Source organism: Pavona decussata, unplaced genomic scaffold, assembly GCF_977016875.1.
Source record: "Pavona decussata unplaced genomic scaffold, jaPavDecu1.1 SCAFFOLD_208, whole genome shotgun sequence".
Taxonomy (NCBI): Eukaryota; Metazoa; Cnidaria; class Anthozoa; order Scleractinia; family Agariciidae; genus Pavona; species Pavona decussata.
Genome location: NW_028145613.1, coordinates 258,831 through 281,284, shown reverse-complemented (window position 1 = coordinate 281,284; position 22,454 = coordinate 258,831). Strand labels below are relative to the sequence as shown.

At 37.9% G+C, this 22,454-nt stretch overlaps 1 protein-coding gene across 2 annotated transcripts; it reads right to left on the bottom strand.

Moving 5' to 3' along the window:
• Positions 1-1,662: 1,662 nt before the first annotated feature.
• Positions 1,663-15,502, bottom strand: LOC146460681 (methylthioribulose-1-phosphate dehydratase-like). 2 transcript variants are annotated; one of them, XM_085087910.1, is made up of 9 exons: positions 15,379-15,502; positions 12,262-12,362; positions 10,524-10,572; positions 8,903-8,961; positions 8,721-8,779; positions 8,212-8,347; positions 7,544-7,604; positions 6,026-6,132; positions 1,663-4,739 (listed from the first exon to the last, which is right to left on the bottom strand). In XM_085087910.1, exons 1-9 carry the CDS (start codon positions 15,424-15,426, stop codon positions 4,637-4,639), a joined length of 723 nt encoding a protein of 240 aa, XP_084944036.1. In that variant the 5' UTR covers positions 15,427-15,502; the 3' UTR covers positions 1,663-4,636. The 2 variants fall into 2 exon arrangements, with proteins under 2 accessions (XP_084944036.1, XP_084944035.1); XM_085087909.1 differs by lacking the exon at positions 15,379-15,502 and adding an exon at positions 15,099-15,224.
• Between the last annotated feature and the right edge of the window lie 6,952 nt (positions 15,503-22,454).

Genomic DNA, 22,454 nt, shown 5'->3' with positions numbered 1-22,454 from the left:
TGAACTTGTAATTCAGAACACAAATGTTCATCAACTCTAAGCTCTATAAAATTAATAAGGTTTTTAGGGGGAGGGGGTCCTTATTTCCTGGGTTAATGGAAGGGACTGGGAGAACTACCACACTGAGAGGAACAGCGTTATGCTAGAATACCTAAACATCCTAATTCGAAGGAAGCCCAAAGCAATTTCTCTCTGTACTTCTGTAACTCGTTCGTATTTTGAAAGGTAAATACACAAAACAAAAAACATTGTTCTATCAATGCCCTTGGCAACGTTGCTCAAAAAATTTCGACGCTCATCACACATAAAAAATACCCAATGTAACATAGCAACGGATTCTTTCACATATTTGGCTATTTGAAGTATTACTATAAATACAACTTGATTCTACTTCTCGGAAAACAGTAGGAAATGCCTATTATACTAGGCAAGTTTCTTTCTCCAATTTTGTATTGCAAGTTTTGTTTGGAGAAAAGTTACAGGAAATAGTTCCTTAGTTTCTATATAAGAGTAAAAACACCAACCTTCAAACAAGGCAGCTTGCCAGAGGATGGAAAACACGGATCTAACGATCAATTTTATGAGACGTTTCCGATGACGTATGTTGAAATTGAATAACGATGTAAAACTGTAATACATAACTCAGTTATCTTTCAGTTGAGCTTATTAATTTTAGCTTTTACATGTACTGTCCATAGAACTTAACTTTTCGCGGGTGACGACTTACCGTTTAATCGCGTCGATTTTTATCACACAATGTCAAAAACTGTCACTGAACAGTTCAATGGTAATTGTACCAGTTCTTCCGACTAAAAGGTTCAAACAAGATAAAGTGACATTTGTTTGCATTTCGGAGACATGTTTACTTGCAGTTGGACCAAGAAACAAGAGAATACCCTATAACTGAAAGCAGATCATGTATGGCGGAAAAGAAATCAGAAAAGAGATTGCATACCTAGAAAAACTGTTCCGAGAGGCCAAAGGATCAAAGCTTTTTTCTCTCCAGCATGGCTATCGTTTACTTCACTTCCCACAAGCTAGAATCAACCTAGTGTTTCACTTTGACACTCCAGTTCCTCACCTTTCTCGAAAATGTGGTTACTGGCTACAACATCATGCATCGCGACAACTTATAAAAACCTCACTGATTACTTAGCGCCGAATATCACGGTTCGCAGATACTAAACAAATCACGTTCCCATTTCACGTTCACGCGGCCACTTCACGTTTCACTGATGCCAAAAGATCTGGCGATTCATAGATCACAAAAGTATACATTTTACAGTCCCCTTCCTTTCGGCGCCGGTTGAAAAAAGGTTAATCAAAAAAAGGAATTAGAATCAAGGAACATTTTAAACTGAATGGTTAGCTGCCGAGAATCTTGGGAAAATAACTACCAGTCAAAATAAACGGCAGTTTGATTGAAGCTTCTAAGTGGTTCGTTTTAAGCAGGATATTAAACTCCATAAATGATTTCGCCGTAGCTTAGAGTTGACACCAGCTGGAAATGAAACAGTAATACTGACAGTATTCTGGGCGACAAAAATAAATGGCTCACTCTGAGAATATGATTCCCGTCGTAGAGTTGTAAAATAAAGAATCTTTGCTTCTAAAACAATCTCAAAATGTGGCAGCGTGCGTATAATCTATCTAGCCAGTTCAGTCGTTAAATTTCCTCAAACCTTTACTTAACAACTCTGTAAAAGCACAAACGTAAACAACCAATTCTCTTGATATTCAAACTGGGAAAAATATAAAATGAACAGCACAAGAAAATTATAGATTTCATTTGAATGGAAATACCTTTTAAAATTTATTCACGAACTTCAAAGTTAAAATTTGGAACCATTTTGTACAGCATAAATAACAGCTGCGGCAAAACACGGAAATAAATTGCTTAACATCTTTTATGTACAATGTGTTATTTTCGCTATTTTAGGGTCCTCAGACTCGAGAAACAAAACTACATTCCATGTCCCAATGTTTGACTCTAAATATCTACAAACAAGCAGCGTAAGGAAAGACATAAGTTCGTATCTACCCTTAAATTGGCGGCAGATAAACAATCTCGCTGTCCTTTTTCGAGCTGGATATGGGCACATAAAAGTTTTCTTGGCGACTTGAAGGTTCAACTGGTGATAAACTTGGCAGTGAAAGCCGAGTACGAGTTCGTTTAAATTCTTCAAGTCTCCTTTTGGTCTCCAACGTTTCGCTTAGTTGTCTTCGAAACTGTTTATTTGTAACCCCAGACATAACCGAACGAGCACTGCGAGCGAGCGCGGGATATTCCTGGCAAGCTGATCTTTGCACGTCAATAATACGACGAAATTCCTGCTCAAATTCACGGTGTAGCACGTCCATAGTTTTCTCGAGACAGGAATCAAGAGAAGAGTTCATAGCCTTTGCATAGCGAATGGCATTAACTACCTTTTTATGAGGGCTTGTAGACAAGATGTATTCCTCCCTTTTCATTCTTTCTTCCATTATCTCGAAAAGAGACTCGTGTTTGCTTGTTATGTCTTGATTCTGAGGAGCGAGCGCCTGTAACGGCGATGTAGATTCGTTCTTTGAGCACTCATCTTGAATCCCTGTTGGATCAGTTGGAGCACATTGAAAAAACTTGACGCCTTTCATTGGTATAAATGCTGCCGAATTCGACTTTTAAAAGGAACCAACTTTGAAGTTTGTAACCGATTAGTCTACCGTCCATATCCAGCATCCATAAGCTATTATCTGAATAACATGATCATTTCGTAGTCTTAATTCTTTCTGTCTTCATCCCTGTGATGACTTAAGCGCTTTCGTTTTCTTCTTCCAGGATGTGTTTAACACTGCCAATGCTCGAAAGAGACAACAGAATTTGATAATATATGCCCTTCCTTTATCTCCCACATGCAGAGCTTCAAGTTTTTATTTTCAATTTATATTACCATCTTTTCCAGACGAAGCATTTGCATAAGCGCGCAAGGTGTTCAAATTAAGCCCGTTTCCACAAACTGTCACCAAAAAACGATTCAATTTTATTATGAAAATTTGCAGTGGCTTTATTATACTGCGACGAAAATTTATTAATTTGTCTTTCGAGGGATACTTATCCCAAGCCTCTTTTGTAATCTCTCAACAAGTTACTAACCTCGAAACAATAAAACCGCCGTCATTTTCAAGTGATCTTTATCTTCTCGAAACGAAATTCCCAACGCGATAATTTCCATGGAAATCCTCTAATGACTCCCATTCTAATAAAGTTGTAGTATTGATCTAGTAAAGGTGTCACAACGCGACGAAATTGAAAGGAAACGAGCACAGAAGGAAAGAATTGAAGTCGTAAATGTCAACTTTGTGTTATCAAAAATAAAGCTCGCTGGAAAGAAATTACTGCACGACAGTTTTAATTAAAAGCGTCTTGATATTGGAAAACCATTCTTTGTCAATTGAAATAATTAATAAAAGGAAAAGAAGGAAAATGTGTTTCCGTTTCAAAATTCAAATTAAACAGTAGTCATGCTTTCGAGACAAAATGCAGTATTGGATTTCCACCTGGCACTGTAGAGAGGTGTAGACCTTCTACATTTCTCTTTTTACAATATAAACACACACAAAACAGAGAAGACTACGACTTTGGGGATACTGTTCAGATGTACGCACAAATGGTCAAATTTAATTGTATATAAATGTGTGGAAATTCGTACAATGACCTGGCTCGCCATAACTCTTCCACAAATCCAATGGTCAGAGCATCCTACCGCTTTGTGGAAGGTCATAGGTTCGATTCCCGTCGGGTACTCAGGGGAAATTCAGATTTTTTTTCTTTTTCCCACGATGGTGAAATGTTGAATATTACATCTTTCCGCGAGGTCGTTTGCTTCGTTCCCGGCTGTAGCTTTCTCAGTAACAGCTCTCGTGATTTGTGTAGGAGCTGCTATTGTTTTTAGGCTTGGGAGTATTGCTCTGTTGTTTGTTTTATTATTTTCCACACGGGTTGCAAGCCAATCACGTGATACCTTACCAGAGCTGCTGCATCGCCCCTCTCTTTCTCACCAGCTGTTGAAAAAACTGGTTTGAACCCAAACCCCGGATGTTCGAGAGCCAGTAAACGCTAACTGGAGTTTTAACAATAACTCGGCAGCGTTATTGTTTCGAGGTGAAACTAGCCACCTCGCCCACCTTAAAAGACACTGACCCATCATTTACATTAACTTGTTTTTCATTTATTTACTCCCAGTGTTTTCAGGTTGTGTACCAAATCAAAGCAGTTCAAGATGTTACAAATACATTTAAAGATGGTCTCAGTTTAATAATCCTGCCTTGAACTACCGAACTTAAGAGTGAAAAACTGCTGCCAATGTCTGAGGTTTTTCTATGATTTTAGCTGGAGTCATTTTCAGACTTTATCGCCAATTCACCAAGTTGAAGAGTTGAAAATTGAATCCTTCCCAATGATTGCGCCCAAGAATTCCCACAACCCTGTGCGACTCTTCGTGTCTATGCATCCCAGCATTCCAAGAGAGGAGTCTTAGGCGCAAGAGCACCAAGCCTTCCCAAAATCCTCTGCGAATGTTAGAACATGTTTCCCACAATTCCCACAAGAGAGTAACATCAGGCTTGTTCACAGGCGAATGACGCCGTTCCGTTCTCATCATACTCCATTGTCGTTATTTTCTTTAGGTTTTGTTGTAGGATCTAAGCCATGTAGCTTCATCCGTATAGCGATATCGCACAGGTAATCCAAGCATTCGCACCTGTGGACACCAAGAATTTTCCCCTTGATCAACACCAATTTCCTCAACAATCTGGTCTTGTTTTAAAAATGATCGACGGCCAAACACTTACACCAAACATAATTATACACATACATGTTTACGACAGAATTGCGTTGGGAGCATAGAGTGCAGAATTTATCGTTCAAAGTTCACTTTTTCCAGTGTTTCCATAAAAACATCTATGCTAGAAGACCTTGGTTGAACTTGAACAAGCCGTGGCAAGCGTTTTAGTTACAATAGTAAAAACACATTTTTTAAAGCATTAAATTTTTAAATTCGTATGATTATATGTGGAATAAATCTCAATCTATTCCGCATGTGGGCTCACTTGCACTCGATAATAGGGAATTATTCGATCGACTTGTTTATGGCCAAATAGTCTGCTGCTGAAGGAATTAGACGTCTCAGTGCAATCTAAAGGCCAATTTAGACGCTACAACTTTTGATCACGAACTGTCGCATGCGATTTCTAGAGCGCGCGCTGTTCGCGTCATGCAAAAAAAATCGCACACAACTCTCGTCATTCAACATTGCCTTTACCTACGATTGTTGTAGGATTTTAAAACATGTTTACATGTTTAAAATCTTACGACATTTTTTGTGACGTACACGACAGTCGTAAGCGAGTTGTAGGTTTGATTTACACGAAACAATTCGTGTCGTAGGCCTGTCGTGTAGGCATGCGACAAAGTCGTACCACGTAAATCGCCTTTTTAAGGGCAGCAAACCTGAACCCTTTAAGCTCAGAATTGTGCATTTTCCTTACCGTTTTCTAAATTTCTTATGGTACTTCATGCATGTAGTTATGAGAACTTGCTTCAAAATCAAACTTAATAAAACTTTATATGCCACTCCCCTTGGAGGACACTTCAGGGATAATGACACAAACACAACTAGAAATTAATATTGCACTTAAATAGAACAAAACAAGTTAAAAATCCCAACTGATGATCATTTCGTGTATTCTCCTGACCTGTACGTCTAACCAAGCAGTGATATTGTGAGGAGAAATTGGATGCTGATCAGTACCTGGGCTCAAAGGGTTAAACGTACTTTATGACAAACTTGCCGTCTACTGTACAAACAATTAATTCGATAAGAGAACGATGTGAGAATTAAGAAACAGATCCCTCCATGTTGTTGAGCAGTACTGAGTAGAACGAGAGCTGGTGCGACGACGCTTCTCAAACGTTTCACTCGCTCTCAATCTCATGCTCATAGTATGAGACTGAACATTAGCCCCTAATATTACAGTCTCTACTCACATAGTCTTCGCTTTCTGCCACGTTTCTCCCCAAACGTACACACCATGGCGGCGCACGAGGACAGCGCAGGAGTCAGGGTATTGTTCCATGGCTTTTGCCATGCTTTCCTTGATAAAGAAAAAAAAGAGATAAAAGAGGACATAATTCAACAAAAGTTTAAAGCCCAAGCAAAAGGAAGTGAAATAAAGAATGGAGAGAAGACATGCTGACAAAATGTTGTTGTAGTTTTGCTTTTTCAGGGTTACATATTTTGAGTACCGTGGACTAAACAATCAGAGCAAATACATTTCGTTTTCGGCCAACTGATCGAAAACCAGGAATTCTTGACCACCTGCCCCAGGTCTCACGTTTCCCCGCGCTTGCATGTTGTCGAGCGCTTGCACCCCTGAACAGCCGACACAGTTATGTTTTCCCGCGCTTTTACACTCAGTGGGAATCTATGCTCCTTAGATGTTTTCCCGGGCTTGAGCCCTGATTTTTTTGTTTATTTGTTTGTTTCCTCACGCTTGCACTTGGTAACAAGTTATTGCAACAAGTTCTCGGTTTGCCTGAAATCCATTCCGAGAATTCTCGTCTCCACGTCCTCTAGACAGAGCAACGAAGACTGAACAGTCGGGACTACGAACATTGTAATTTAACAAAAACTGCATCATTCACTGGAAACTGGATGATACTGTATATCCAGCGTTTTGATTGGCTTAGTGGCCACTGGATATGAGCATCATACCATGCCTGACAAATACGGGCCATAAAAAAATATCTCCTGGTCGTTCTTGTTAAACACAGTCAGCAATATCCAGCGATATTCCTTGGTTGTTTGCAATAATTGTTAATTATTAAAAACTGGATTATTGTTTAATGCAATTGTAGGAATTTTATTGCCTTAGCGGCCATGGTATGTGAGCCATTGTACCATGCCACAGACTGAATAGCGACCATAAAATTGTCTGGTGTTTCTTGCAAAACGAAATTAGCAAGATCTAGCAATATTTGTTGATTGTTTTTAATAAAACAATTATTCCACTAGCGCTTGTTGGATATGAGATGATTATAATCTATGAAGTTGGCTGTCTATTTAACAATTATTCCACGAGCGCGCGTTGGCTATGAGATGATAGATAGCTAACGAGGCGCGTAGCGCCGAGTTGGCTATAATCATCTCATATCCAACAAGCGTGAGTGGAATAATTGTTTTATTAAAAACAATCGAGAAATGTTGCTATATCTCACTGATTTTGCTTTGCAAGAACAACCAGAAGACAATTTAATGGTCGCTATTTCTTGGGCATGGTATAATGGCTCATATACCATCATGGCCGCTAAGCCAATCAAATCCCTGGAATTGCATTATACAATGATCCAGTTTTTAATAACATCTCGTATCCAACGCACTCGTGGAATAATTGTTAATTACAAAACTCTACTTGCGCCTGTTGGATACAGGATGATTATGGCCATTGGATGGATATGAGGCATCACCTCATATCCAACGCGCGCTTATGAAATAAATAGGCTCACCTGCAAGTCTCGCTCTTCTGGTGTATTTTCAATAATAGGTATCACAAGTTCCTCATCGAATCTAAAGGAAAACGAACAACACTGACCTCACTGTATCTTCCGAATTCTTAAAATAAGACATGTCCACTGCATCATTTTATATAGCCTAACGTCGACACTAAAGTAAGGGCTCTTTCCAGCCGGCGGCCACACCGGTCAATTCGTCAACGGAATGTACGAATTTGAAGGATAAGTTTTATCCTAGTCCTTAGAGTTTCTTCAAAATAGCGCGTATCATTTTGGGAGTGAATATTTTTCAAGATTTCAAAATGACGCATTCGATTTACAGACTGATCGGTCTGGCTGGCCAGTCCTTGCAAATGTAAAGTACTTTAAGTTTAGGAGAACTCAAAAGTCTGTCCATTCAAAACAATAAAGTTTGGTTATCTCCTCATGAATAAGGTTCATGCAACAAGTTCATCCCAAACCAAACCAAGATGTTCCTGCAACATGCCCCTTCATGTACCCCCAGGGGAATTATCCCTTGGGTACAGTCTTGAAACAAGGACCTGTGAGCACTTCTTTGTGCAAACAGAGCGGCAGACTTGTTACAGGTCCCTATGACAAGTCCCCTTTACACATTGGCAAATTTAACTACAGAAGCTTGACATAACAAATAATAAATGCACCTGTAATTAATGCCTGTTGTAGCTTTCTTCATTCCCTTGATCATCTCCTGATGTGTAATGTGGAATTCCTTGCCAGGGTACAGAAGGGTGACCATGACACAGTGTTTGGAGTGTGTGTGTATCACAGCCCCTGCTCCTGAATTGCAAAATTAAAACCTGTTTGGGACTGAGATTTATTCAAGATACATTTACAAATTTATTCATTGAAAGGGGGTTAAAAGAAAAAGAACAAGGGGAAGATCAGATAAAGTGTTCTTTATGTCAGATAACCTAAACATTAAGGATACTAAATATACTCGATCATAAATTCAGAGATGAATGTTTGGTTTTATCAACTGATTTTATAAGGTAATTTGTCCACTGCAAAGTGATTGAAGAGCTGGCAGTTTGAGTATTAGCCCATAGTCAGATTGGATTTGCTCTGATGAAGGACTAAAGCTCAAAATGTCAGTTGATTCTCTATCCCAACAGAACACACACATGTACTGTTTACATGTGATTACATGTACCTCTCATTTTGTAAGCATTCATAAATAGTGGAGTGCATTGGCTTTTCTTGAGTTTCTTTCTGTTGAAAAAAATGAAACAAAAATAATTAACATGAAGCTCTGGTCTCTAATTATTAGAAAACTAATAACTTAATTATTAAAAAAAAGCCTTTTACTACAAATTCAAAGGTAAGCTTACTCACGCTGGGGGAGGAGAACAGAGCTCATTTTCTTCCATGTCACACACAAACATGTCTTCAGGCTGGAGGAATAAACAAACCATTAAACTTACATGTAAATCGAATACAAGGGAATAAAAGTAAATTACACTACTTAACAATTTACTATCATACATTGTTCAATGATAATTTAGTTAACTTTTCAATTTTTTTGTAGTATCACATTTTTGCTTTAAACCACAAAGATACATGTCTATGGAATGCAGATAAAGGGAAAAAATACTGACTTCAGAGTAATCCCAATCTGGGACTAGTTTAGCTTTGTAGTCTTGTCTTGTTCAGACAGAGTTGCTTTGTATTCCCTCTTTGATTAGTTAACCTGAAGGCTTAAAGTATTATTTTGCATTACACTGTATTGTGAGAGAATTCAAAAACCTAATGTGCTGTTAAATTAAAGCATCAAGATACGGTCGAGCAGGATGGAAATAAGGGCCAATCAATAAAATCACAACGTACCACCATAATTTTCACAGTAGCATATTGGAAGAAATGCACATGAATATGAGTTTGCCAAAAAACCTTATTCCAAAATGGCTACCATTTTAATAATCTTTTGTTTGCATTTAAATTAGCCCTTCTTGCCTCGTTCAAGGTAAAACATTCTTTTGAATTTTTACACGGAATGCCCGCAGGGCATGACGTGTCTAGGTTTCGGTCGGGTATCTTTTTTTTTTCTTCCTCGTAGTCAGAAATCGCCACATTAATTTATGCATTAAAATATGTCCTCCCCTAGTAGGGATGTATTGTTCTGATTGTCTTCAACAAAAGCAGGCCAATCAAAATCTATTATTCGGGCACATATCACGAGAGAGGGGACCCACTCATCCCTTCCTGTGTGACGTCAAATCATTATTTGATTTATTCATTAAACCTTGATTAAATTCTACCCTCTCCCAGAAGGGATTTATTGTTCTGATTGTCTTGAGCAAAAACAGCCCAATCAAAATCTATTATCGGCACGTACATCACGAGGGAGGGGACCCACTTATCTCTACCTGTGTGACGTCAAAGCAAGTCATCATTTTGAAAAGTTGTTTTTGTTCAATGGCAGCCACATGTATGAATTTAAGACTCTGATCTGCCGTTTTCAGAGAGAAAGCGGTAAATTGAAATAATAACTTCTAGGTAGTACTCGACAGTTGAAACGGTGGAAATTGGGAGAGTTCACAGCGAAGAAACTCCGCTTTCAAAAACAGATCGAATAATTAAAGCGAAGGATTAGAGCTAGAGGAGGCCAGACCAGTTTAGCCGGGTCATGACGTTATTGCAGAGTTATTTCTGGTATGATTTCTAGTAACACAACGATAAGTATCACGCAATATATCTGAATAAAACCATTCAGACAATTATTTTAATTGCCAAGGGAGGATAGTTTTTAAATATCTGCGAAACATACAATGGGGAATAATTGGAGCTACATTAAGCATTCCGTGTAATGCCATTAGCCGGGCATCTTGTTGAGCTTAAAAACGAAGCAAAGAACTGAAGGGCTAATTTGAATACCAACAGAAGAATATTAAAATGGTAGCCATTTTGGAATAAGGTGTATAAACAGCATTTTTTCCTGTTAAAATTAATAACTCACCTTAATTCTCTCCTTTTGGACCCCAGAAGGCGCAACAAATATCTCATTTCTGTGAAAAAATAAATAAATAAACAAACAAGATGATAGACGTATTTTTTTTTCAGTCATTGACCTCAGAAAAAGAAAAAATCTGAGTTCTCCTAACAGGAGTCAAACTCATGACCTTCCAACCTTTTTTTACCTTTTTTATTACTTGTTCAAATGCTCTACCACTGAGCTAAAGAAGACTTGTGGGAGCTACAGTGTAGGCCATTAAACTAGGTTCTTGTAACAAACATTCTCCACTCCCCATACACATATTTCCACAAATCCCACCTCTTTACTCAGGAAATTACTGCATCCTTGAAATTCCAATCCGAAATCAAGAAAACTATAGTCCTTATCTAGTAAAACAACAAACCCATCCCCACAAAATGAACATCGCATTCATGTAGAACCTCATAACATCCACAGATCCTTGGCATCTCATTAGTCTTTGTTGTCACTAATTATGCATGTGCATGTTTCATCTAAGTGTCAACACTAAAGGGGGTGTTACACAAGGGAGTTTTTCCACAACATACAATACAATGCCATGATTAAGCATTGCATTGCAAGTTTCAGAATACATGTTACATGCTGCATTGACCATGCAACATCGAAAAAGTAGAGGGCTAGTTTACATTTTCTACAACTTGCAATTACAATCTTTTCACTGTTGCAAGACAAGTTTCAAAGAGGGACTGATACATACACAATTTTGTTTGCAGCTTGCCTGCCAACAGCATTGAATAGCAAGTTGTAGGGAATAATGCCTTTTACACGTATTAAAAACTGGATCATTGTATAATGCAATTCCAGGGATTTGATTGGCTTAGCAGCCATGGTATTTGAGTTATGATACCATGTCTGAGAAATTGAGACCATTAAATTGTCTTCTGATTGTTCGTGATAAGCAAAATCAGAAAGATCTAGCATTATTTCTGAATTGTTTTTAATAAATTAACAATTATTTCATTCACACTTGTTGGATATGAGATGACAAGGGCCAAATTGGCACTATGCACCTCATTGGCTATCATCTCATATCTAATGCGCACTCATGGAATAATTGTTAAGTATATAACAGCACCTTAAAGTGCTACTGCGATCAAAATTTTACCTTTCCCTTTTTCTTCAATATTTGAAAGGATGGGAGAAAAATACTACCCATGCCAAATTTTAAGTGGTAATTCCAACGGGAAGCTCGATTATTTTAAGGGTAATTTCCACATTTGGTTTGCCGCCATTTCTCAATTCAAAAATTCCCGTGAACCACAAGGAGAGTTGGGCCGAGCAGAATGTGACGTCATCTTATCCCTTCAGTTCACTGAGAATCATCCCCATTGTCTTCAAAACTACCACTCACGTTAGAACTGAAATCAGACCCATATTCGGTAGAAGTAGGGAGGGAACTTGAGCATTTCGACTACTTTATCTTGCTTTTCTTTGCTGCCAAGATGATAAGATGACGTCACGAGAGGCAAGCCGCTGCGCAAAATTTGTCGGCTCAAGAAGTTGCTGTTTTCAAGAGTAATGGCGGACGCATTTTACGCACTTTTGGGAAGCCTTTTTAAGGGTATACTTTTGTCAGGTTGGTCTGAATTATATTTTTTCTTGCAGTTTAAGGTCTAAATATTACCTTGAAGCCGGAAAATCTTGTTAAAAAATATTTCACTTTTCGTCACAGTAGCACTTTAAGTTGTCATGAAATACTTACCCATATTTGATGCTGATTCCCCCTCCAGTACCTGTCACCCAATCCAGGTGATAAAACTGATGGCATAGCTCAGGAATAAGGTTTCTTGGATGCTCTAAATCCTGGAAAATCAATAATTATGATCAACAGTTAATACTGGTTTAATAATCATCAATACCATCAGAGACGACAGAGTTGCAGGAGTGGAGCCGGGTGGACTTGAGTTCCAATCCTCATCCCTAGCTTATCACATTTACAATGAAAATCACAGGGAGCCCACACAAACTGTGTGGCTGTTTTTTGTAATTTGAATTTACAGGAAATATATGGGAATGTCGAAAAGCCTCAATAGATAATAATAATAATAATGATAATCTTTTATTTGTGCTTTTTTTCAATGTACATGGTTGATTCTTACAATCTGGTAGTGGTGATACATAGAATTAAATTAATTATTAGTTAAAATAATGTGCAAGCAAGGAAGCTAATTGAACCATTTGGTTATCTTGTCAGCTCCCTGGCTAATTTAGGTTCTAGATAGCAGGCAAAAAAGGCAAAAAAGAAAAAAAAACTGAAAAAGCAAAAGGAAGGAAGAACTTATTAATTGTAAAATGTTAACATATGTTACGAGGTCAGCATAAAAGAAAATTAGTTCATTTGTTGTTCTGACAGTAAATAACGTATAATTTGTTTCAGAAAAGCAGACACACTTTGTATGATTTTTTTAAAGGAGTTGGAAGGTCTTTCCAAACATCAGTTGCCATGAGGGAGATTAATTGTTTACCTGAATTAGTTCGTACGTTCGGCTTATAAAGATTATGCTTAGCTGCATATCTTGTGTTGTAGCCATGTATATTACTAGCATATTGAAACATATTCGATGAATATTCTCATTTAACATCAAAATAAACGTATTTTTACCTGAAATGTTGTGTATGTCATTCTTGAGATTGAAGACGATGAACTTTAACAATTTGAAGGGTTTGGCAACAGACGTTTACTCAAACGTAACAGTAGAGAGAAAAGGGAAGATAGATCGATTTCAGACTGGTCCAGCGCCAAGCCAATATCCACGACGAATCACCATCTCCTGTTATGCACAATTTGCCTCGCCCCAGGCTGGTTAGAAGAAAGTTTGCCACTGTTCATTTGCTCCTGCCTCCCCTCTCACGGGACAAATGTTTGAAAGGGAATTGTTGAAATCATCCAATCAGAAAGAAGCAAACAGTGTGACAGTTTCAGCTGGCACACAAAAGACCAGCTATGCTTCCATTGAGCTTAGATTGCTGAATTTCTCAATTTTAATTGAGGTCTAGCTCTAAAAGTTTTGTACTGATTTAAAATAAAATGGCACAAGAAGAAACCTGGGGCTTTCATCTTGCTGGTGCGTGATTTGAAACTCATGTGAAGGTGACTTGTTCGTGAATATCAGCTCAGTGCTGAACCGGTCCAAAATCTATCTTTCCTCCCTTGTCTCTCTACTGTTACGCTGGAGTAAACGTCTGTTGCCAAACCCTTCAAATCATTTGCATAACTTTTGAGAATTCTCCCAACTCCCCGAGTGTTTAGATGAGGCTATGTAAACACAGGAAAAAAGTCCTCTATTGCTTTTATAAAATATTTCTAAGAAAAAAACTATTTCCACAAATGAAGGGAAATGTTGTCTATTTATTTCTTGATTGAAATAGATGTTCTCAGTACACGCTCTGGACAATCATTTTTGCTACTAGCCAATGAAAACGCGCATCTGACAACACATGAACCAATCAAAATTTGCGTAATAAAAGTCAAAATCAGGTTGAAATTTGTGGCAAGCGTCAGCGAGCCCCGTGTAGATGACGGCGATTCCAGCTTTGAATTCTCGTAAAATCTTACAGAAAAATACCGAACATTCGGTGAAAACTAGAAGAAATGTTCAAAATATACAATTCTGTAAGGAAAGAACTTCAAGATGGTGAGTTTATTTAAGCTGAAAATGAATGTCACTGTGCATGGTCGCTCTTGAAAGTTACGTGAACATGCCCGATGTGGCAGCATGAGATGGCCGAGAAGTCGAGTCTCTCATCGTGCCTTGTGAAGTTTTGCTGTTTAGGAATCATAGCACAAGCAGCAGATCCAGACTGTGAAGTTGTTGCCGGTAATAGTAAATCGTAGCAGTAGATTATTACGCTGAGAAAGTCTCAGAGAAAATACATTTTATACAAATTTGACAGCCAAAACACGGCAACCGGCCGTACAAAGTTTGATTTGAAACATTAATTTATAGTCTGTAGCATATAGTTTTGTGTTCGTTTTCGTGTACATAATTTTTTTGAATAAAGAATGTCTTTTAGGGAATTTTATTGTGGTACTCAGATGCAAAAATTACCTTGGAAAATGTTTACTGTGTATTTGCTGCATATTTTGTCGCCTTCACTTGAGTTCTCTTGACGAGGTCGTCTAGCGAGGCAGGCAAAGCGCTGTGATTCTTCTGTCTTTTGCTTTTTTCCCCTCGGGTTCAGGGGGGAGGATATAAGCAAACCCTAATCAAAATTTGGGGAAATTTTTCCCCATTTCCTTAACAGTTGTACTTGAAATTACTTTGCGAGTCTTGCGAAAGCTTTGAAATGTTTTTAAATTGTGCCGGGAGACACAGAAAGCGTGATGTCACAACCATGTTTACATACTCTCATCTAAACACACCTATCGACCAATGAAGGCACGCGTACTATCTCAAATATTTTATAAATTGCCATACATTTCCTTTAAATCCAAAATACAAACAGTCAAACAGTTTGTGTGGAATATTCCCTGTGAGATAATTAGTAATTACACAGAGATGGTATATGTAAGCTATTCATTGCACATAGAAAGCGAACCTGTAGCAAGAAAACAGATGTTATGACACCAATTTCATGCCAAAGGCTCTGGTGATTTCCTTGCTGTTTAAGAAGCCCCTTTAAGACAAGAAAAACATTACGCAGGCCCATTACGCCAGCTTCAAATTCGAGCTGTTTGAATATCCACGTGGTGATATGATGGATAACTCCCCTTAATTGAAATAAAATACAGAAAGTACAGAATCTTTTATTTGAATGCAGCCTTAAATTCGAACATTTCAACTTTAACTATTGAAGCCCAAGAAGAAAGGCAACATACCTTCGGATATTCAGCTAAACTTTCATGAGAGATCGACAGGGCCGCCATTACGGTTTGTCGTCTCGCCCCAGGACTTTAACTCACGGTCATGGGACGTATCATATTTGAGGTGTGCCTTTCACTAACACTATTTGAAATACAATATACATGCAAGAAAAAATGACAGTATGTAAGCCACACAATGTTAAATATTGCAGTAATAAAAGATAAACTAGCGATGCAACAAAGAATGTCTCACCTTTATCTCCTTTCCACTTCACATACACCGTATAGTGTTCTGTCATATCTCACGAATGCCGTTCTCTGATCTGATTGGCTACGCTTCTCGCTATCTATTCTGTGATAGATAGTGAGTAGCGGCTTTCAACAAAATGGCGGCCGCTTCGCGTCTGCGATGAGGATATAGCTAATTTACTTGTTTAGTTTTGAACGACTAGTAGATTTATTCTAAAACAATTAGATTATTCGCTCTCGATTTTTATCCGTAATAGCTGATTCGGGCTGCGCCCTCATCAGCTATTTAACAATTAGATTATGAGCTCGAGATTTCTATCGCGTGATAGTTGATGAGGGCGAAGCCCGAATCAACTATCACGCATAGAAATCGAGAGCGAATAATCTAATTGTTTTAGTATAAATCTACTAGTCGTTCAAAACTAAACAAGTAAATTATCTATTTCCTCATCGTAGACACCTCGAAAACGCGACGAAGCGGCCGCCATTTTGTTGAAAACCGCTACTCACTATCTATCACAGAATAGATAGCGAGTAGCGTAGCCAATCAGAGAACGGCATTCGTGATAGAACACTAGTAGATTTATACTAAAACGCGATAGAAATCTCGAGGTTATAGTCTAATTGTTAACTAGATAAACTTGAAACCACTCATCGACATTCAAATCTTAAAAGTTAATTGCGTAGCCCCGTGAGTTGTAGAGCATCCGAACTAGTAATCTCGACTTGTGTTGGGAGAACTCGGATTTTCCTTTTCCAAGTATGCCTCGGTGTCACTGACTGAGAAAATGTATCCATCATTTATCACCTTGGTCTTAAAAATATCAACATTTGAGACCAAAACGGACCTCCAAAGGCCGGGAGTTTCACATATCTCCTGTCTATTGAAAAACCAACACTCGAATCCATTTGACGGGAGTAGCTGAGTTTGCTTGCTGAGTTTGATGAACTTATCCCGCAGAACAGGCGTTATTATTTTTATTTCATTATTATTTTTTTATTTTATTTTATTATTATTTTTTTTTTTTCAGGTGAGAGGCCGGCAAGGACGAGGCGAGCGCGGGGCGTGAGTCACGCGCGCCGGGAGAGGCGCGTCATTTTTTTTTTTTTTTTTTTTTTTTTTTTGCGCTCTTCGCATCGCAAGTGACTCGCGCTCCGCGCTCGCCTCATGCTTGCCTCCGCTTGCATGAAAAATGCAAAAGAAATAGCTAGATGAAATGCTTTGAAACCTGCCTCTCACCAAGCTCCCCGCTCAAGCTCAGTTGTTTTGCTTGTACGCCCTCTCAGCTTGCCCTTTCACAGCTTTCATTTTGTCCCCATTTAGTGTTTTTGTTTTGTTTTTCTTGTTTTTCTTTCGTCGCGGTTCGTTCGTTCGCTCCTACGTAAGTTCGTTTGTTCATTCGTTCGTTCGGTTCGTTCATTCATTCATTCATTGATCCATTCTTAATTCATCGGACCATTCATATTCTAACTGTGAGGTGGAAATAAACATTTTCAGACAAGAGGACACACTGTAATTATCAGGTGGATATTTTGTTCGGAGCATCCCAAGGTGTGTTGTGTTTATTCTGATGCTTAAATTTTTTTCTTTTAATATCTATTATCCAAGATTATCCATCGTTTCGCTAAGTGGATATTTTTACTCATGGTCTTAATTAATAATAATAATAATAATAATAATAATAATAATAATAATAATAATAATGATAATAATAATAATAATAATAATAATATAATAATAATAATAATGAGAATTCTTTAATAACATATTTCAAGCACATTGCTATTCACAAGTTAAAAGTAGAAAAAAGAAGTATTAAAAAATTATTTACAATTCATTTCGATGAAAAAAGAGACAACTTTCAAGCCGATTTTTTTTTCTCATAAAGTTACTATGCTATTCTTATTAAAAAAAATCAATAATATATACAAAGTTAAAAATCTTAAAAAAAGGGAATAAAAACCGAGATCAAATGGAAGGCTACCAAGAAAAATAAGAAAAACTAAGAAATAAAATTATGTTCCCAATTTTATGAAAAACACGACACTCCTGAGTTTTATAACAGACATGTTTCGGCAGTTGCCTTTGCCATCTTCAGTGTGAAATGAACTTGTAACAAATTACAGTGAAATATAAATGCTAAAAAAATTACAATAATAATAGAAATAATTAAGACCATAACAATAGTAATACAATGTTTTTAACGAATGTTTGCATGTCCTTTCTCGATGTCAAAGTCAATGTCCGTCAAATCTAGATGGATCCTCCTTGTAGCTTGCGAACCTCTTAGGCATAGTAATGCTGACCTCAGCAACGCAAGGGACACCCTTGCCCTGATCCATGACATAGTAGTCGCATAGCTTTCGCCCTTCTTTGTAGTAGTTTGTAATAATAATCATAATAATAATAATAATAATAATATTAATAATAATATAAATAATAATAATAATAATAATAATAATAATAATAAAGTCAAGGGATGTAGACCTGACAATGAGGAAGCTCTTTGGCAGCAGGGGTTATGACGTATTGAGAAGGATGCAGAAGGCTACCATCTCGAGTTCTCTCAACATAGTGAGAACTTTCAAAGCTACCGTCAATTGACTTTCCTTGAGGGAATAACGTAGAAGCTCAATATAGTTTTGGTATTAGAGAACTTTAGATTGTCTATGAGATTTTTATATTTTAACGCTGTTTTTTTTTAACTCAGCAGTTTTCTTTTTATAGCTCCCTCAGATCGCATAGGTATCTAAGTAGCTGATGGAAAAACCGTGTATAATTAGCACGCGTTGGATATGAGATGATAGATAGCCAACGAGGTGCGAAGCGCCGAGTTGGCTATAATCATCTCATATCCAACAAACGCCAATGGAATAATTGTTTTATTGAAAACAATCAAGAAATAATGTAAGTTATGGCTGATTTCGCTTAGCAAGAACAACCAGAAGACCATTCTAATGATCCCTATCCTCGAGCATGGTATAATAGCTCATATACCATGGCCGCTAAGCCAATCAAATCCCTGGAATTGCATTATACAATGATCCATTTTGATAAATAAAGTTATCCTATCCTATCCTATCCTGTCCTAGGTTACGCTGCGCGCCCTATGTGGTTCTATTTTAGCATCCATACGTTTATCAACTGCACATAATAATAATAATAATAATAATAATACGAGAGAGTGCACAGTAATAAGTAATAAATCGATATTGAGATGCCGAAGCCAGGGGCTTATATGGCACAAGTCACACAGGGGGGTTGATAAAAGATGGTGCAATTACTTTATAAATAAATTAATTAATTAATAATTAATTAATAATGGAAAACTAGATTACTAGTTTTCCTACTGAACTCACGCTTCCCTGAAACCTTGATGCTCCTGGTTAGCAGAAAGCCTTTGTGTTTAATTTATGTTGAAAGAGTTTGTATTGTGCCTTATGACAGCTGGCATTTTCGCCAATTCCTGTACTTCCATTTGGACACAGAAGGTTAAGTCTTCTTAACATCAGTGAAAGGAAAACATATTGAGTTGTTATGCCTGATCACCGCTTTTTAATTTCTTTTCGGTAATCAGAGAGGACCCAGAAGAAAGAGAAGTTTTTACGGGTTTGGGCTAGACTTCTTTCGGAAGTACCACAAATGTCACGCAATAAATCCTAGTTAAAAAAAAATTAGTCGACATATTCTATAAAAAAGATTTTCTTCTTTCGCTCGTCAAATGTAAGAATGCGACGGAAATACTTTTACGAATGATATCAGTTTATATCCAAAATACACTCACTCAGGATAGTTCAACGGCCGTGACGTCATCGCACATACGATACCTTTTCGAACCTGTTGCCATTCAATTTGTAGAATATGTGTAAAGAAAGATCATAGAGAAGACTACAGATGAATAATGATTAGTTTTATTCCCTGTACGTGAGTCGGTTTTTGGTTGGAATTAGAAATATGAATCTGGCGCTTAAATTAGTGAAAACAGAATTGTATTCAGAAAAAACTGTTTGCTTTGCCAGGCACGAGCGGAAGTCCGGAAATCAGAATCGTTTATCGCGACTGACATATGATATTTAATTTTGATATTTTTAACTTTAAGGAGAGAATACATGTGTAAATAAAAATCACTGGAAAATTTCGTTTAAAATAGTTTCTTACTCTTTTTACGTCGTGTGGCTCACTACAAAATTCTTGTAACACGCAGAAGAAATGGTTATCGGTCTGTTTGAAAGGAATGATTTTCTTGGTCGCGCGAATGAAGCGGGCAATTTACCGGTTTTACTTACAATCCAACATAGTAAGTTGTGGCGTCAGCACGGTGCTTCAACGGATTGCTGAAACGATAAGAATCGAACGAATTCTCTTTTATCTGGGTAGAAAGACTCAAAAGTAGTTTAAGGAAGGGAAACGAGATCCTACAAATATATCGAGGGAAGTAATGAAGGAAAAACTGTACTTTCCCCCTTGTCGATGTATGAACCCAATTTGGATCGCTCTTTCTCAATTCTCATAAAAGGACCACAATTTCTGCATTGCCATGAAGCAACTAATCCACAGCTTGAGAAGACTAAAGAACGAATTTACAGGAGTGTAAAGTATTTTAAATAGCTTACAAGAGAAAACGAACACATGGAAATCTTGAGGGTGAGTGCACCTATACTTTTTTAAAATCAACGTGAATAGTCTCAACGGCTTAGTTTATGTGTAAAATTGTCCCACTTTTCGTAAACGTAAACAACGAACGTAGGAGAGAGGAGATTGCGAGAGTTACCTGCAGAATTACCCAGAATTAATCGTGCTGACAGTTCGCTCTGAAGAAGGGCTAACGCTCCAAACGTCACCACTTCATCTCTTTAAGATAGTCAATTTGCCTCATCAACTCTACTATTAAACGAAAAGATTGATTTCACTCCCCACCGGCGCTGCACCACTGTTTCTTTAGAAACTAACTCCCTTAGGTTGCTTTCATTCTTGCTGCCGTATTTATCCTCGGAAGTGGTCGAGCGATCACATCAGAAGAATCTTCACGGGACACCATAGACGAGGAGCTCGAGAAACAGATCTTGAGCGAGAAAAATGGGGAAAGTTCTGCTCAAATTGAGAGCCTTGGTGTCTTCTGGTTGACAGATGAGGCACTTTTGGAAAGCCCTGAGACTCTCAGCTATGACGCACGAAGTGAATCTACGAACGAACATGTTGACGCTTCCGATTATCTGAGCGCGCCCCCTAAACAAACCGCCAAGAGACGCGGAAAAAGATCTGTTTTACCTCCTGAGCCTTCCTGTTCCTCGGGTAAATATGAAATGAAAACACTGTCCCAATATGTGACAGTTAAAGTTCCTGTCTGTAGTGATGTGGCTTCAGCACGCGACAAATGTTTGGGTGACACGTTTAGAGACTATGGCAAACGGGCATGTGCACCGTCCCATCACGTGAAGGTGAACATCGGGGGAGGGATCTCTCAGCAGGTTCCTACAAACTGCTCATGCAGGATGAGGTTTGATTCATAGGTGAACAAACGGCTTTGTCTGGAACACAGGGTATTAAGACTATTTAAGAATATTATTTTAGAAGAAATTTGAGCTGAGATACTTTGTGGTGTTTCTTTAAAGGTTCATGTAAAACAAATAGGCAAAGAAAAACTGAATTAAAAATTTAGGGTTAACATGTCAACTGTAGCAAAATAATAACATATTAGTTTTCTCAGGAATTACACGAAACCTTACAGCTAAGAGCGGGAAGAAATGTTCACCGAGCGCGGGAAAATTCTGACAACAAATAGAGGTTTATATCCTCCTGGCCCCGATTGTTCAAAAAATGGGCAACTTAATCCAGCGCACAAATCCTTATCTGATCGGATAAAATGTATTAATAAATAAAATAAATAAATGGAAATTTCCGTGGGATCCACGGATTGGCTCTTCTCCGCACTGTTTCCTGGTCGAATTGGAATTTGGAAACTCAGTGTTGGTATTAATTGGAGTTATGCAGGAGTAATGACATTTTATCCGCTTGATAGTGTTTTATCTTCCTGATAACGCGTTATTCACTCTTTCAACAACAGCGGCCTGGAGGCAAAGTCATTAAGAGGTTACTTTTTATGCGGCAGTCAATGTTCATAGATTTTGAAGGAGAAAAGACGGCTTTTAATTAGAGAATTAAGAAGCTAGCAATCAGATTTCAAACAGTTTGTCTCATTTTATTTATTTTTATTCAACAAATACTTTAACACTGAAAACTGTAACAACTATTTTGTATAATTGACTTTGTACAAAGCTCCAATCAGAGACAAAACTCCTCTGTACGAGGGATTTCGAGTGTAGTATACTATATTTTATATTGATCTGTGAAAATAATTGTTTTGTATTATTAACTTAATAATTTTTGAGGTCAAAAGACCAAGCGTTTTGTAAAGTTTTTCTTAATTTATTGAATAAAGCCATAAAATATTCCATTGATTTATGAATTTTCTAATTAATTTACAAGTCCGCCCATGGTATTGTACTGATTTACGAATTTGCAACATCCCTTGAAGCTGAGACGCAATCGAGAAATCACTGCGCTTGATTCATGCAGTGTTCAACTCCCTCTGAAATTCAGTTTTCAGTTGCTTGCTGTAGCTAACAGCCGGATCAGTATCTTATATAAGAGTGGAATGGATATCACGCCTGAGTACGCGGGAGAAATTGCTCGCACCCGCTACACCAAAAAATGGATGGTTAATTCATGGGTATGGGCGAATCTATGGGGAGGAGTCAGCGTCTTACCAGAGTCCTTGGCGCGCGACGGAAAGTGACGTCACTCGTTGAGTTGATCAGGAAGACGCGCCCCTGTTCCAAGC